At 38.4% G+C, this 17,735-nt stretch overlaps 1 protein-coding gene across 3 annotated transcripts in view; it reads left to right on the forward strand.

The window, feature by feature from the left end:
* clspn (claspin) overlaps positions 1-17,735 on the forward strand; it is a gene marked incomplete at its 5' end in the record, with an annotated part of 28,848 nt that overhangs the window by 7,942 nt on the left and 3,171 nt on the right. For all 3 annotated transcript variants that reach the window (XM_079878888.1, XM_079878889.1, XM_079878890.1), the window contains 14 exons: positions 1,988-2,176; positions 3,727-3,887; positions 5,837-6,018; positions 6,094-6,146; positions 8,353-8,537; positions 8,898-9,405; positions 9,498-9,558; positions 10,365-10,449; positions 11,073-11,176; positions 11,451-11,612; positions 13,681-13,802; positions 13,888-14,015; positions 15,906-16,029; positions 16,230-16,306. In XM_079878888.1, the coding sequence (XP_079735014.1) occupies positions 1,988-2,176; positions 3,727-3,887; positions 5,837-6,018; positions 6,094-6,146; positions 8,353-8,537; positions 8,898-9,405; positions 9,498-9,558; positions 10,365-10,449; positions 11,073-11,176; positions 11,451-11,612; positions 13,681-13,802; positions 13,888-14,015; positions 15,906-16,029; positions 16,230-16,306 (2,141 nt within the window). The remainder of the gene's footprint in view (positions 1-1,987; positions 2,177-3,726; positions 3,888-5,836; positions 6,019-6,093; positions 6,147-8,352; positions 8,538-8,897; positions 9,406-9,497; positions 9,559-10,364; positions 10,450-11,072; positions 11,177-11,450; positions 11,613-13,680; positions 13,803-13,887; positions 14,016-15,905; positions 16,030-16,229; positions 16,307-17,735) is intronic.

Genomic DNA, 17,735 nt, shown 5'->3' on the forward strand with positions numbered 1-17,735 from the left:
AAGCCCTTGAAAACAGCCATATTTATGAGAAGGTGCTTTAAAAGTGCTTGAATCATTTAAAGAAAATATATATGAAATTTTATTGATAAAACAATATTTTTAACAATAAATGAACACTGCAGCCCGTCTGATATCGATATAGAGCCATTTCGCATGGCTATGAGTGTGATATGTAAGGGATAATGTATAGTGAGCCGGTTGTTATAGTGAATAACAACCCCGACAGGCTGAACGGGATCCCGACGCGAAGCGGAGGGATCTTGAATCAGCCTGAAGGGGTTGTTATTCACTATAACAACCGGCTCACTATACATTATCCCGCTTATTACATGGCTACCTACAAAATAAATAAATAATTTGACACAAATTATTTATTCAAAAAGGAGTTTATTGATTTAAAAACGATTGTATTGCTTCCGCCAAAGAAAATAGTCCATTCCGCGTCCATAGCAACGCGCTGTTTTTCATGGCAACGGTCTGTTATACTTCGCAGCGGTCTGTTATCAAGAAATAACAGACCGCATTCTACATTGGAATTCAGCCAAGCCATGTAATAATGCTCATTAAAGGGATAGTTCACCCAAAAATGAAAATTCTGTCAGTAATTACTCTCCCTCATGTTGTTCCAACCGCTTAAGACCTTCGTTCATCTTCGGAACACAAATTAAGATATTTTTGATTAAATCTGAGAGTTGTCTCACTCCTCCATAGGCTTCTAAGGGACTGAAACTTGCTGGCCCAGAAAAGTTATTAAAGAGATCGTTAATATAGTCCAAGTGACTCCAGTGGCTCAATCTTAAGTTTATAAAGCGACGAGAATACTTTTTGTGCGCAAAAACAAACAAAAATAACGACTTTAATCCACTTTTCATTTCCTTCTCTCTGGGCCTCTGGTCTTTTCACGTAGTGTTTAAGCGCAGCGCGTCTGTGTTGCACGTCACCACGTATCACACATGACCAGCGTCGGCCAATAGTGAGCCTACGTGGTGACGTGCAACACAGACGCGCTACGCTTAAACACTACGTGAAAAGACCAGAGGCCCAGAGAGAAGGAAATGATAAGTGGATTAAAGTCGTTATTTTTGTTTGTTTTTGCGCACAAAAAGTATTCTCGTCGCTTTATAAACTTAAGATTGAGCCACTGGAGTCACTTGGACTATATTAACGATCTCTTTAATAACTTTTCTGGGCCAGCAAGTTTCAGTCCCTTAGAAGCCTATGGAGGAGTGAGACAACTCTCAGATTTAATCAAAAATATCTTAATTTGTGTTCCGAAGATGAACGAAGGTCTTACGGGGTTGGAACAACATGAGGGAGAGTAATTACTGACAGAATTTTCATTTTTGGGTGAACTAACCCTTTAATATCCAAGTATTTGATCCAGCTTTCATTCTTCAGATCAATCATATATTCATGAGAAAAAAAACTCAGTTTGAGTAAGAAAGCAAAGTCCTTGTCATAGTATCTTTTCAATGGTTAAAGTTACCACAGTTATTGCATCTGCTGCACTTTATTTGTACCATTATGTTTTATTAGTTTAAGTTTTTTTAGAATTTGAAAGATATAAAGATATTATTCAACAAGTGAGATCTCTGATTGTAGTCCTTCAAAACCAAAAAAGTAGTGCTTGAAAAAAAGTCCTGGAATTATATTTTACAGAAGCTGTACGAACCCTGGTTTTAATTTCCTTCACCCTTTCAATTGATGATTTATTGTGTGTGTGTGTGTGTGTGTGTGTGTGTGTGTGTGTGTGTGTGTGTGTGTGTGTGTGTGTGTGTGTGTGTGTGTGTGTGTGTGTGTGTGTGTGTGTGTGTGTGTGTGTGTGTGTGTGTGTGTGTGTGTGTGTGTGTGTGTGTGTGTGTGTGTGTGTGTGTGTGTGTGTGTGTGTGTGTGTGTGTGTGTGTGTGTGTGTGTGTGTGTGTGTGTGTGTGTGTGTGTGTGTGTGTGTGTGTGTGTGTGTGTGTGTGTGTGTGTGTGTGTGTCACAGCTCTGAAAGCACTACAGGAACGCTTCATGAAGCACATCCAGCCGGCTCCTCGGCCTAAACGCGAGCGCACTTTGCAGCTGAATGTCGTGAGGAAAGACAGCGCCCCCTCAGGACAGGAGGAACTGCTCTCCGAGTCGATCACGATCACAGTCAACGAGGGAGAGGACGAGCCTGCAAAAGTCAAACCAGGTACAGGCACATCATTTCACTCGCATTTGCGACTAAAAATAGATGTGTGTGAACTGAAAAATGTGTTTTGGAATAAACAGTAGGTCCACATGGGTTTTTAAAAGTCAGGTTTGTCAAATATAAATATCTTATTAAAGAAAGTCTTGAGTATCATTTCAAGAGGTCTTAAATTTGAGGCTGTAAAACAGGAATATGCTTAATGTGATTATTGGGGATTTAATTGTGAGCGCCGCACAGTCAACGTCAGTATGTGGCATTGTTGCTCGTTTTACAGGCGTTTCAGAGCAGTTTGCACTCGATGAATGCCATGCATTTATGTCACACTATTGTTTATGATATACCGTTAATGACCTATGACTGTTTACTTTATGGCGTTTGGATTGTGATTAGGGATGTTGCGGTGACGGATTTTTTCCACCGGTTAATCGACGTGTAAAAAAAACGGTAATCCCGGTGTCACCGGGGTTGCGTGTCGAGGATTTCGGGTGGCTGAAAATGCGGACGTGCACACGTCTCAATTTACTTTCACTTTAATTAGCGGCAATTCAGTAGCATTTGTTTGAATTAATCATGGGTTAATTTATTTTATTCTTAATAAAAATACACAAAACAATAAGACACTCGCTTGTATTACACACATCTTTATTGCAAAATGAATAATAACTTACACCATGTAAAAACTAAAAACTAAAAACTAAACAAAAGCACCTTTAAAGTGCATTTATTAACAAAACGAACCACTGCACACATCGTGCAAGTATCAAACAAGAAATTATATAAAAAAAGCACTATTCGTTAAATAAAGTGCCTGCCTTTTTCAGCAAAAAAAAAAACAAAAAAAAAAAAACAAACACCGCACAACCATCGAATATGAAACGAACGAACATCAAAAACTTCGTTAAATAAGGTAGCCTACCCGAATAATCACTGGACACTTAAGTGCAAAAAAAAAACTAATATAAAAATTAAACTCACGTTTGCATTTCTCTTTGAAACCAGATCTTCCGCCATCCTTTGCCCGTTAGCTCGCCTCACTCTCCTCAAATGATAAATGAAATCGGACACCTGCTGCTTTACTGCGGCGCTCGTTCCGCTTACGTTAAATTACGAAGGCACGTAATCACTAACTGAATTAAGTGCTTTATTACTATAGGCTAAAACTTCAACACGATGGGGACGGTGCCGGTGGTCAAGTGCTATGACCGGTAGGTGGGTTAAACACCGTGTATCACCGGTAACACCGACTATCGCAACAAGCCTAATTGTGATATGTTTGCGATGTTGTAAGAGTGCATATTTAGGCTCCTTCAACTCCTGGTTTTTATTGGTATTTTATTGCAAAATAAATTAAATCTGGCATTTAATTCAATGTTTAGAGTACACATAATTATTAAATAAAAACAGTTTGAAGCAGAAATATTTTAAAATCGTGAAGTTTTTGTATTCAACTAAATTAAATCATTTGCTGGTAAGTGTGTCCTAGTGTCTCAATGCTTTGGTTTGCAGTTGTAATGTCTTCTCTCTTTCACTCCTCGTGTGCATCTCTTTAGGGGAGAAACTGGTGTTGCTGAAGTCTCGCTTGCAACAAGCCATGGCCATCCGCAGAAAGGAGGAGAGGGAGCGCAGAGCGGCTCTGCATCGTCTCGATAATGAGGATTGTGGCGACGAGGAGGAGGAGGAGGAAGAGATGACCGAGTCCGAGGATGAAGAGGTACTAGAAATAGATCAATATATCTCAGTGTTTCTGCTACCATTGTTAAAGAAAGACAAAAATATTTTAAAAAAGCGTGCGCACCCTCCATGTAGTAACTCTAGAGGCTATGATTTTGGCGATGTAGAAAACGTGGAAGTAATCGCCAAATCTAGTCATAAAAACGGATGAATAAATAGAAAGCAGTTCTGGGGCCGGATTCACAAAGCATTTTATCTTACCACTAGGAGTACTCCTAAATCGCACTAAAAGATTTTAGCTAGGAGTTTTCTCTTAGAAGTTATTCACAACGCCTTTCAGACCTACTCTTAGTAAAGAAAAACACAACTCCTAAACTAAGAGTGAGTCTTCGTTGCTATGGATGACGTCATTACTCATGCACGAGCTTGACTGAAGTGACCACCTTGATTGGCTGATAATTGTAATGCGGGAATGATTCCAAACTCCTCCCCTACGATGATGAGTGACAGGTGACAGGTCTGAGAATGCGTGCGCTACACAAGTAGTGCGAAGGACGGAAGATGATGAATAACTGAATAAATAGCCTAAATGAATAATGAGTAAGGCAAAACAAATAGCCTAGTAGCCTAATGAAACATATGGATTGATGCAATATCTTTGCAACATTATTGAATTAATCTGTCACTATATGCCTCTGCCTACGTTTGCAAAGAGAAGAACATTTTAATTTGATTCACAATGAAACGTTACAATTAGTTTCCATGCAATGAGTAGCCTAGTTTTGGTTGTTGTTGGTGGCGTTATTGCATCCCTATTTATGCCTACAATGCACAATGGTTCCCTCGCGATTGGAAGCTCCTGTAGCGCCGCATACGCATTTCACAACATCACAGCGTGAAATGCCACAAAAAGTGGTTTGTGAAGGTCTTAGTGAGTTAGGAGTCCTCTCGACTTCTTTTAAGCTGTCCCAGGCTTAGCTGCTACTTTTAGGGCTAAAATGCTTCATGAATTACTCTGTCAAAAAAAGTAGGAGTCCTAAAGTTACGAGTGACACGCCCATTATTTTTAGGAGTTGCTCCTAAATTCGCCAGTTAGGAACTACTTTTAGCCTTACAATTCTTTGTGAATACGGCCCCTAAACACTTGAAATCAAATCGCGATATAGACTAGTGTGTGTGAATATTAAACTGCAAAAAGACTATTTAAATATGAATCCTGCATGTTCTGTGTGAATGAATGGTGCAGACGACGTTTACCACACACACACACACACACTGTCACGAATGAGGCTCACGCTGTGTTTTTTTTTTTTGCCTAATATGAGGACATGAATGCATGAACTCCAGAGTCTCCAGACTCTAGATCTGCTCTGAAAGTCACTTTGTGAGCATTTCACCGCTTCATTTGAGAAAAACACAGAAACTCAAAGGTCTTCACGGCAACCCGTCCAAATGAGTTCGGTTTAGCTTGACAGAAATATGTCACTGTTGTACAGTAGAAGTTAGATGCGTCTCAATGATACAAATAAATTCCCATCAAAACTTAATTTAAGGAATAATACATTTTTCTTCCATGTTTTAATTAACAGTAAAGCTACTTGTGCAGCACGTTGTTTGACAGAAAGTTTGTTTAATTTCATGACTGAAAATTATGTACATGTATTTAATGAAATTAAATTAATGTTTTATGTCTTTATTTGATTACCAGAAAAAAAAACACAGAATTTGTGTGTGGGAAAAAAACATTTCATAGAATAAAAAAAAAAAAAATTGTAAAGTTTAATAAGTGTATAAGTTTCATGATTTCAATTAATTAGACATGCTTTTTGATTACAATTTTTTTTACACCACGTGCCGTAACACGCCTGCTCTGGGACACTAGTAGTTTACTACAACCCCGCCTGAAAAAAAAGGGGAAACACTGTATTTTTACGTGACTTCTCTCAATTCATAGTCATATATTTAACGGTTTGTTCCATTCCTTTTCAGGGTGTTGATGAATTGTTGGGGGGTGGTGGTGAAGAAGAGGAGGCATTGGACAAGGAGGAAGGTGAAGATGAAGTTTCGGTGAAAACGTGCCCCTCTCCGGGCTTCAAGAGTGCCTCTCCGTCTCCTGCAGACGCCGACGGAACATTAATGCTGTTCGCCGGAAACTCCTGTTCCCGCACAGGGTGTGTGTTCGTCTCACATCAGGCTGCAACACTCTTTCTGCAGTCCACACTAATGTAATGTCTTCTTCTGTCCAGGGATGGTGTGAGAAGATCAGGAGCTGCTGGCAATGAAGCGTACAATAAAATGGGTGAGTGAATATGGATATTAAACACCATATTCATATTCATTAAACACAACCGTTTTGGGTTGAAAATATTTTTTCATTTTGAATCTATTTTAATTTTGATGAACCGATATTGATTCTTAAATCCTTTTAGTCTGTTTTGCATGAACAAATCTTCACTAAACATTATTCGTAGCTCCCGCCATCCAATAATCGCAATAAGCTTCCATACTTTTGATATGAAACAAAGTCTCAGCTCTCAAATTCTGTCCGTTTTATTAATAGATTTAAGCAATAAATGTGTTTGTGTCTCTTTAATGTAGCGCCTCAGTTGATCCGATCATCTCTTCCTCTTTACTAGTTACAGCAGCAAATAAACATGATGAACATCAGAAGGAATGATGAAAGATACAGAACAGCTTTCTGAAACCAATCATGTCTCTCATGTAATCGATATATATCGTAATTGTAAATGAATTGAATCATAGTCTTCAGGGTTCATACAAGGTGCTTAAAGTACTTGAATTTGACTTTTTGAAATTGTTGTCCTGGAAAACCCTTGAAAACAGACATATTTATGAAGAGGTACTTGAAAAGTGCTTGACTTATTTAAAAAAAAAAAAAAAAAATGTATGAAGCACAAATGTAATCTTTTATCGCAAAATTAGCAGTGCAGCCCATCTGATAAACCCCCATCAGACCTTTTCTCGGTACGAAGTACACCAACATTATAATATAAAATATGATTTATTGAACAATAATAGATTATAAGCTTTGTATTTAATATATATTATTTAAAGGGCACCTATTATGCCCCTTTTTACAAGATGTAATATTGGTCTTGGGTGTCCCCAGAATGTATTTGTGAAGTTTCAGCACAAAATTCCCCACAGTTAATTTATTATAACCATTTGAAAATGTCATTTTTGGGGCCTGTTTTAAAAAGAGCTGTTTTGGTCTATACCACTTTAAATGTAAATGAGCTGCATATCCCCGCCCTGCTGCTGGACCTAGATGATGAAGAGACTCCGGCACAGAATAAACACGAATGAGAATGGACTAAACGTCTCGGAATGGTTGTTTGATACATTTATGTACTTACAAAGTTTTAATCGCGTCCCCTTTGCAATTATGGATGTGCAACACACACACACAAAAACTTTCGCGCATTTTTTTTAAACTAACTTACAAACACGCTTATGTGGCAAATATGAGAAGATGGCTAACATTACAGAACCAGAAAACAAATGCTGTAGGGAGATAGACGTTTATGAGAGGTATTCATTTTACATTTGTTATTGCTGTAAAAAATAATGTACGTGACATAAAACAGTCTGACGTTGTTTGGTGAGACATCCTATGACGACGACAATAAATAGCTTTAGACGCATTTGTTGTTGAACTGGCTGACATCGATTGAAATGACTATTTGCTCAAAAATAATAAAATACACTTACTTCTTCTGGAGGTGACGTTGGATCGCGAACAGTATGAGCAAAAACCATACACATGCACACTTGAGGATTAACTTTGACCCTCGTTCACTAAACAGTCAGTCAGAACATGATTCTCGTATTTAGGAAGTTTAAGTGGCGCCTTTTCTTCATAAATAAAATCCATCCGCTGCGTTTTCAGTGGCTCTGATGTCAGTGAAGACTAGTATGTCCATTCTTACATCCCACAACGGAAGACCTACACTTCTTAGGAGACATTACCGGCTGTCGTTGAAACAATGGAGGATGCAGATCACCGAGGGCGGGGTCTATGCCAAAACCAGATGTCAATCAAATCACGTCGGTGGGGCTTAGCTCATTTCTACGTCACAATGAGGAAAATCTAGAACAGGGTGTTCTGAGACAGTGCTTATGATTTATTGAGATAGTAAAAAAACTACTGGGTGGATTTTTATCATTCTAGGGTGGTTTTGCTCACACACTGCCAAAAAAAGTGAATTTTGCATAATAGGTGCCCTTTAATACGTTGCAAGTTGCATTTTGGAGACCTTATATCTGTAATTTGAGTAAAAAAAAAAAAACTTAAGATATTGTTTGATAAGTGTGATCTCTGGTCTTTGAAAACCAAAAAAGTAGTGCTTAAAAAATTTCTTTTTACCGTATCTGTACGAACCCTGAGTCTTGTGAATCGAAACGAACCGTGAAATTTGTCACCCTAACCCTATTTATATATGAAATGCATGTGGAATCGGACTGATCTTGGGTTGTCTTCACAGAGGAGGATGACACCCTGTCGTTGGCGAAGGACAGCAGTCACAACAGTAGCTTCGAGCTGATGGGTTCGATGATCCCGTCATATCAGCCAGTGAACCGAGCGGCCGGCCGAGGCCTGTCCCACAGTGTGTTTCGCTCTCCCTCTCCCTGCCTCTTCAGGCCCAGCTTCCTCGGCTCCGCCTCCAAGGTGAGCCACTTACTGCACTCAAGCGGGACTTTATTACAGGTTTTTAAAAATGTTTGAACTTTCTGTTAGGCTAGTAGATTTTGATGTGGTGTCGAAGAACTTCAAGTGAGCTTTATTAAGTAATTAATGAAAAGCAAAGTTACACCCCCCCCCCCCCCTTTTATTTTATTTGTTTAATGGAAAAATGATCCGAACCGTGAATTTTGTGATCCGTTCCACCACTACTGTCTTACTACATTAGTATACACCTGGTAAAGAGGAAACTGGTCAGTGGAGTTTCAGTTGTATATGACAATGATGATGTGTTATATTGCTCGTTTAACAGATACTTATAATTAATGAATGAATCTTCTTCTTCAGAGCTCGGGTAAGATGTCCGAACCCTCCCTCTCGCTCCCGGTGGAGGATTCCCAGGACCTTTACGCTCCCTCTTCCCCGAGCGAGTGTGCCGTGGCTCGGGCCGGAGACTCCCAGGGTCGCTTCTCTCTGGAGGACGACACACACTCTCAGCTACTCGATGCCGACACACACTCTCAGCTACTGGACGCCGATGGCTTCCTGAACGTCGGCCCTCGAGGCGTTCCCAGCCGATCCCACAAACGCCAGCTCATACTAGACAGCCTGGACGAGAACGCCATGGACGCCAACATGGGCGAGCTCCTGGGGCTCTGCTCCGGGGCCTTCGGGTCGGGCCAGACCCAGCCTGGGGTGGAGGATGAGCTGATGGGTTTGTGTTCGGGAGCGTTCACCACTCAGCCCGAGGAGCCGGCCGGGAAGCCCAGGGAGAAGCCAGAAGAGCGGAGAGGAGAGAGCAATGACATGGACCAGCTGCTGGCGCTCTGTTCTGGCAAGTTCACCGGAAGCCCGTGTAAGTCTTGCTTTGTTGATGTTTACACTGAGGGCGAAAGGATACACGTTCAAGTTTTGTGGGTAACACTGTATTATATAACCTCTTTTTAGCTGCTTCGTCACTGCGATCCGTCTCCAGTCCTGCCTTTGAAAAGCCGTCTGAAACAAACAGGTAACGAGCTATAATCAGTAGAGTTGGGAATTCCTTTGTGCGCATTTCAGTATGACTTTAAACCATTCAGTTTCAAGCTGTGTGTGTGTGTGTGTGTGTGTGTGTGTGTGTGTGTGTGTGTGTGTGTGTGTGTGTGTGTGTGTGTGTGTGTGTGTGTGTGTGTGTGTGTGTGATTAGTGCAGCTCTTAAAGTGACAACAGCCTAATATTCCTGCTATAATTACACTAATCAAACAACAGAAGACAAAGAGAAAATTCACTTGTTCTTCACTGAATAACTTTTATAACTATATTTGTAATGTATATTTTATTTATAAAGTACAGTGTTATTTTACATTTGATTAGTTTCTGCACCTGAAAATCTTAAAACACTGTTTATTTCAATCCTATCTTTAGTCAGTTGTATATATTTGTTGCGATTGCTAATTTTTTATATTTGTTCTTGTTTAATTACTGAGTTTTTAATAACGTTATGTTAGTTAGGCTGGTTGTTTTTTCTATGGTGTTTTTAAACCACATGCAAACGTTCCTTGTGTGAGTGTTCTTCAGCCTGTTGATTTTTGTTAATGATATTCAGCTACAATTAAGTGTTTTGCAATCAGACTAAATGTGAATATCTAGTTTTTTTTTTTTTACCTTATTGGAATTGAAATTAGGAATCGATAAAATTGGAATCGATAAGCAGAATCGGATTCGTTAAAATTCAAGCGATACCCAAGCCTAATAATCACTTTACATGTATTCTTCATTTGTCTGTGTTTTGTCCCTCCAAATGCTACTTGCTTCTAACTGTGCCCATATTAACAGGGACAAGAACTTAACCGAAGAGGAAGAGGAGGAGGACGACTGTGAGTTTCGGTTCGTGTCAGACGAAGACAGCCTCAGTGAAAAGGTAGATATTAGAAAATAATAGAAATTGCTCTGCCCAATGTGGCAACATTAGTTCAACCAGTGGTGCAGAAAATGAGTATTTGGAAAACTAGGTAATTTGTGATTTATGGTGGCACAGAAATTACACACTGCAGCTAATCCTGTGAATACGTTTCTGTTTTGCCTGTATTTGTTACTAGTCTTTTCAATGCTCAGTGTTGTCAAAGTCCCCCTGTAGTCAGTTTTATCCCTTAAAACTCACCTTTGACCACCAAAATGAAATTTTGAAAAAATTCCTTGAAAAAAAAAAAAAAAACTTCCTGCCTTAAAATATCTTGAATGTAACTCGACACCCTTGCCTCATTTAGTATGCGCAGTTCTATGAATATGCAAATGAGCCCCGCCTCCACTCACTCACTCAGCTCAGAGATCCACTGGTTGACGATCACACGTTGATCTGATTGGTTACAAGGTAGTTTGTGTCGTCAGAAACACCAGCGTCTTTGGTTCACTGCAGTTTTAAGGAGGAAATACTCAGCAATGCTGTCGACTTATGAACTTACACATGCTTTGTCTTAAAGCAGATTAAAATTCTGCATCTTCATTTTCACGACAAGGGGAATTTAACCATTTGTTTTATTTAAGGAGGAAAATGAGGATAAGTCAGATCCCGAAGAGGAGGAAACTGAAAATGAAGAGGATGAGGAACGGGAAGCGGTTTTTGGGCGACGCCCTGGCAAGAAGAAAATGTAGGTCTATTTAGGATTTTCAGAGATTTCTGGATAATGTAACTGTTATTTGAAAGTACAGTAGTCAAAATTTGAAGTGCATCAAAGTTCATCAAAGTTGTCCTAAGACGAGAACAAGTATTGTTCAAAATTAATTTATAACTTTAAAGAAAGGTTTTGATCCACTTCAAATGTTGACTACTGTATTTCAGAGTGACAGACGTTGAATTATTGCTAATGAATACATTTTATATGTGTATATTGGTATCTATACGTGTCATTTGTGTCCCAACAGCCGTATGGCCCAGTTTGTGGAGTCCGAGGCGGAGCTTTCTGGCAGTGATGTAGGCAGTGAGGATGAGGATGATGAAGCTGGTGATGAATACGAGGAGGAGGAGATACAGGAAGATTTGCCGTCAGATGAGGAACTCATGGACCAAGTTAACAAAATTCACATGTAAGAAATGTCATCTTTGACTTTGAGTTGCTCTGTACAGGGTTCCCACGGGTCCTTGAAATCCTTGAGTTTGTGAATCCGAAAAAAAAAAAAAAAAAGATTTCAAGGCCCTGGAAAGTTCTTGAAAGTAAACGCACACAGAAACAGGTCCTGGAAACCGCTCAAATTTATTTTGTGCAAGAAGTTTTCTGGAAAAAATTCCATATTATTTGTGGCCTATGCGCACTAGCTTGCTTGATTACCGTTAGTTACGCACATTTACGTGTTACGTTAAGTGTTTCCCGCGTGAAGTGCTTTGTGTTGTATGTTGCCATGACATTCACGCGCACAAAACTGTAACAATGTATCTTACAAGGGAACACGATGTAACCTTGCTCTCACTTGATATGAATGTCCTTGAATTTGAGGGTATTAGACCTGGAAAGTCCTTGAATTTGAGGGTATTAGATCTGGAAAGTCCTTGAATTTGAGGGTATTAGACCTGGAAAGTCCTTGAATTTGAGGGTATTAGATCTGGAAAGTCCTTGAATTTGAGGGTATTAGACCTGGAAAGTCCTTGAATTTGAGGGTATTAGACCTGGAAAGTCCTTGAATTTGAGGGTATCAGATCTGGAAAGTCCTTGAATTTGAGGGTATCAGATCTGGAAAGTCCTTGAATTTGAGGGTATTAGACCTGGAAAGTCCTTGAATTTGAGGGTATTAGACCTGGAAAGTCCTTGAATTTGAGGGTATCAGATCTGGAAAGTCCTTGAATTTGAGGGTATCAGATCTGGAAAGTCCTTGAATTTGAGGGTATCAGATCTGGAAAGTCCTTGAATTTGAGGGTATCAGATTTGAGGGTAGCCGAGGGTTGGGAACCCTGCCTCTGTGCTGGAACAGGTGAGGACTTGCTCTACAGCTGAAATGCTTGTTTGGTAGCTTTGCATTTTACTGTTGAATGCATAAGTGCGCATGTTGGCTGCTACTAGACAAAATTGTTGTGACGTCAATTTACCACATGGAGGAGTCAACCTATTTACCCAAGCTCATGCTATATAGTCAGTCAACTCCAAAAAAGTGTTATAAATACACTAAAGGGGCTCAATATTATATTCAATATACTCAATTTTAATGCTTGTCCGGGACAGGTGGATTTTTTGAAGGGGCGAGTGAAAGATTTTTACTTGCCTGACCGGACAGAAACCTGATTAAAACATCAACAACAACAAAATAACTAGGGAATCACCAAAATGCAAGAATGATTCTGCATAGTGTAAGTGGCGATTGATGGTGAATAATAATATAAACTGTAATGTACTGAAGGTAACAAAGTTGAGTGCCGTTGAGGCTCTCACAGCCTCATGAGGAGAAATGGAAACTAATGCATTTTTAGTTTTTACTGCAGAATCATGTTAACAGAGTTTCTTTATTTATAACATATGATACAGTTAAGCAACATCACACGACCAAGAGTGCTGAATACCATCACGATTGAAAATGTGACCGATTTCATATGACAGTTAATAACATTACTTAATATTAAGTTTCTTGCATTTTAGATGCAATCTTGACTGTTTTTGTTCTGTTTCAGCAGCAAAAATAGTTCCAAACAAAGATCTCAGCAGAACCACAACATCTCACAGCGACACTCAACCGTGTTTCATTCCTGAGCGAATCAGCCGATTGAACGAAGAATGACTCACTCATTCAGACGGTCACCTGCCGCCACCTACTGGTGGTTTAGTTTTGCGTTTGAATTGTATATTCAGAAAGTCATAACATTTAATGCATTTAATTTTTTTTTATTTGATTGGTAACAGCTCTATAGTGTCTTATACTAATTTAATTGATAAAATTTAAGAATTTAAAATGAAAGATGACGCACATTTAAAACGATTAGGGAAAATTTCATCATCGTTAAATTATCATAAATGTGCAGATTTAAATATGTCAAAGCTGACTGAAGAAGCGAATGACCGACTTACATGAAAAGGCTTAATGTCAAGCCCTGCTAAACCTCATAACTGCACTTCTCCGACAGAGTGATTAAATAAAGGACATGAGGCTCATTATTATCTTCTCCCTTCAGGAAGCAGATCTTGGATGATGATAAGCGTAAACTGAGGCTTTATCAGGAGCGGTATCTCGCTGATGGAGATCTGCATTCTGACGGACCCGGACGAGCTCGTCGTTTCCGCTGGAAGAACATCGGTGAGTTAGCTGGTGATCCGCACCTCGGGATGCTCAGATTGAGGGGGATAAAAGCATGATTGTACCGTTTTTCTGTTTTGACCAGATGATAACTTTGAGTTTGGTGGAATGGGTCCTGACGGAGACCAGGAAGAGGAAGATGAAGAAATCGATCAAATTGAATTACAAAGACGTAAAGAACGGATCGAGAGGGATCAGTGGATGAGAGAACAGGTGCGTGTGGGAAAGAAATCAGTGTTTTTAGGGCTGTGCTACGACTACTCTCATCCTAAGTTTGTGTTTACATAATATATGTGTGTGTGCTGTGTGCAATTATTTTGTGTATATATCGATAAATAGATACATATAGATAAATAAACACACATACATGTATATTAGGGGTGTGCAAAGCAGCCGGTATTTGTATCTGTATTTGTATTTGTTGAGGGGGGAAAAGTATTTGTATTTGTATTCGAGTAAAATTCAAAATAGGTGTAAAAATCCATTTTTTTTTCGTTACACTTCTAATTTACGTTATAGTGTAAGTATTATTTAATTATATCCATTATGATAATGGATATGCAATATTGGTTGATGTTTTTCCATAAATCCAGCAATGAACATGTAACAAGGAACGTCATTGAAAAGAAAATAACATAACAGCCATTACCTACGTTAATGTTACTCTGTCAACAGCCTATTGTCTAAATTACCGAGCTAACAGAGCTACTAGTGTTGTCACGGTACCAAAATTTCAGTATTCGGTACCAATACCAGTGAAAATCCACGGTTCTCTGTACCAATTTCGGTACCAAAGCTTAATTTAGATTAAATTTACATATATTAAAGTGTATATCACGGTTACAAAGATGGAAACTGTAGTATTAAAAACACTTTACAATAAGATTCAATTTGTTAGATAACATTAGATAAAATGACCTAACAATAAACAATAGTTATATACTGTCGCAATTATTCTCCTGGGGTTCATTTAAAAATACATTTTTAAAATCAAAAGTTAACATTATTTATGTTAACATTATTTAATGCACAATGACTGAAGTGAACAAACATGACCAATCAAGTGTTTGTATTAAATAACATTCACTAACATTAATTAATGTTGTAAAAATATATTGTTCACTCAATGTGTTATGTTAGATAACGCATTAAGTAATGTTAATGAATGGTATCTTATTGTAGTGTTACCAAATACAGGAGATAAAACGTGTTTTATTTGACTTGGCTGTACTTTTATTTAATCCAAAACTGCATTCATATTTAATTTTAAAAGGGCTTTTTAAACCTGCTAAGAGTTATCCAGCCAATAATAAGCCTAGAACAGCTTTTCTGATGGACTGATATTAATGACGGCTTTTTATTTCATTTCTCATCTCCATAAATATATCTAAAGCTAATGCAATGGCTAGAAATCAATTAATTCTTTGCTGATACTTCCTCGTCATCATGGAGAGCGCAGTTCGCACCGCGTCTGTCGTTCCTATGCAACCAACATAGGCGCGCCTGGAAAAACTAGCGCGGCTCGCTTCTATTATAAGCGCGCTTGCCGCGCGCCTACATTTGAAATCTGCACGCGCAAAAAACGTGCTATGTGAACGACCCCTTATGGCAACGTGACATTAGCCTAATCCAAAATATTTCCGTGTCATTTCCTCCTTTCTTATCAACAAGTGGATTTACAGCCGGAGGAAACGCAGCTTTTTGATATAAAGTTTTTCTTGTTCCCGAATACAAATATTTTTTAAGTATTTGTTCAAAATAAGTATTCGTAAAAAACACATTATTTGTGCCTTTTCCGAATACCGTATTCGGGTTCGGCTCCACCCCTAATATATACATTTAAGAAATATTTTCATGTATATGCTGTGTATATATTTATACATAATTTATATTATATCTAAATATTTTATATATAAATAACACATTTTCTTAAATATATACATGCATGTGTGTGTATTTATATATATATATATATATACAAAATAATTGCACACACACACACATATTATGTAGACACAAACTTTGGATGAGAGTAGTCGTTGCCCAGCCCTGAATGTTTAGTGTGCATGCTCGTGCCGATCTGACTCGGGCTCTGTTCTGTAGACCGAAGCTCGGGCCAAGAAGGGAGAGGATGCAGATGCAGAAGATGAAGAGAAGATTGGAGACGAGGACAGTCAATTTATGAAGCTAGCCAAGAAGCTAACGGCTAAGACGCTCCAGAAGAGAGGTGCGCACATGCACTGGCATTTCTCTGAACAAGAACAAGCTGAACTTACATTTCAGAATCAATACTGAGTTAGTTATGTTCTGTGCAGAGTGTAACCCCCTGCAGCGCTGGTTATTATGTGTGTCGTTCTGCTGGACTCGCTGCTAATAAAAGAGCTGAAGGTTTTTAGCCCGTATTGAAGTTGTTTCTCCTGTTTCCAGACCCTCCAGCTGTTCCTCTGCAAGAGAAAGCGGCTCCCAACACCAACCAGTTCAGAAAGCCGTTCCAGCCCACTGTGGTCAGTAACTCGACACACACTCCTGTGTAAAGCGCTACACTCGGGTTCTGGGACTAAACCCCATTCATTTTCTCTACAGGGAAACGGATTTTTAATGATAACTTACTCTGAGCTACGAGCTTCTGTTGGAGCGGTTAGCCTAAATTATTTCAGCTTAATTTTCCTTCCCTCGGGTCATTTTGACCCGAAACTCCAATTTTTTTTTATTTTTATTTATTTAGTGTTCATCTGAGGGGTTCAAGAGCCCCCAGGACTTTTGTTGCACTTGAACCACGAATACACCCCCCCCCCCCCCAAAAAAAAAAACACTTCTGAAAGTCATTTCTCTTCAGTATGCATTCAGATACACAAAGCAACTGAAACCTGCGCTCTATTTGAGGGCCGTTTTATAGTGTTTCTTACAGCAATGCTGCTGTCAGATTGCTTTTAAAGGGGTCATGGGATGCCCATTTTCTAGGGCTGCCCCCGACTAAAGATATTCCTAGTCGACTAACACTCCTGCATTTTAGCGATTAGTCGAATAATCGTTCATTTATTATATTAATATAAAAACTTGCGTATATACAAGGAAAGGTATAGTCCAAGTTGAAGTTTAACACTTCCATATGACAGAAAATGCTAAAGCATGATATTAGCGCGTTCAAAATGAAAATTAAGCGCTTAAAACAGAATAGTAAAGCGTTTAAAGTATACAGCGCTTACGGACACAAAAATCAGTGGCCGGAACGTTAGGCTAATTATAACATAAAAACAGCAATCAGACTGTCTGTGCATTTTAATAATTTATTATCAAAAATACAAACTGTAACAGTTACATGTCAAAAAAAAAAAAAACAGTTTTGAATAAAATAAACTAAAATTCGTTCTTTAAAATAAATTAAATAAACTCATTAGTAACTTAGGCCTAGTACAAAACAAGGCAAAAAATAAAATAAAATAAAAAAATACTGTAGCAAAAACGCTGTTTGGTATAAAAATACAGTGGAAAATTAATATAATTTTTATATTGTTCAAAAGGAAAATTAACAAAAACGAACAATTTAATAAATGCACATGGCACATCGCACAACGCCAAAACTTAGAATAAAAAAGAAGGCGGCAAACAAATCAACAGCCTAAGTATTTGATTAAATTGTTTAGAACAACTATATTTAAGACAAAATGTGGAACAAATAATTTAAAGAACACTAATACAAATCAAAAATATCAGAGCAAAGCCGCAAACTGCCATTAAGACGACGGATGAGTCTTGACCTTAAACAACAAATTGCAAACATCAGACTAATTTTTCTTACAGAATAAAAAACAACTTCTGCATTATATAAAAACGAATAAATAAAAATAATATGTATTTATTTATTTGTATAGCCTACCCGTTATAAAAATACCTGTTTTTTTTTTATTTTATTTTTTATATAGCCTAACGGAT

The sequence above is a fragment of the Squalius cephalus genome (genome assembly GCF_949319135.1).
Source record: "Squalius cephalus genome assembly, chromosome: 8".
NCBI classification, from domain to species: Eukaryota; Metazoa; Chordata; class Actinopteri; order Cypriniformes; family Leuciscidae; genus Squalius; species Squalius cephalus.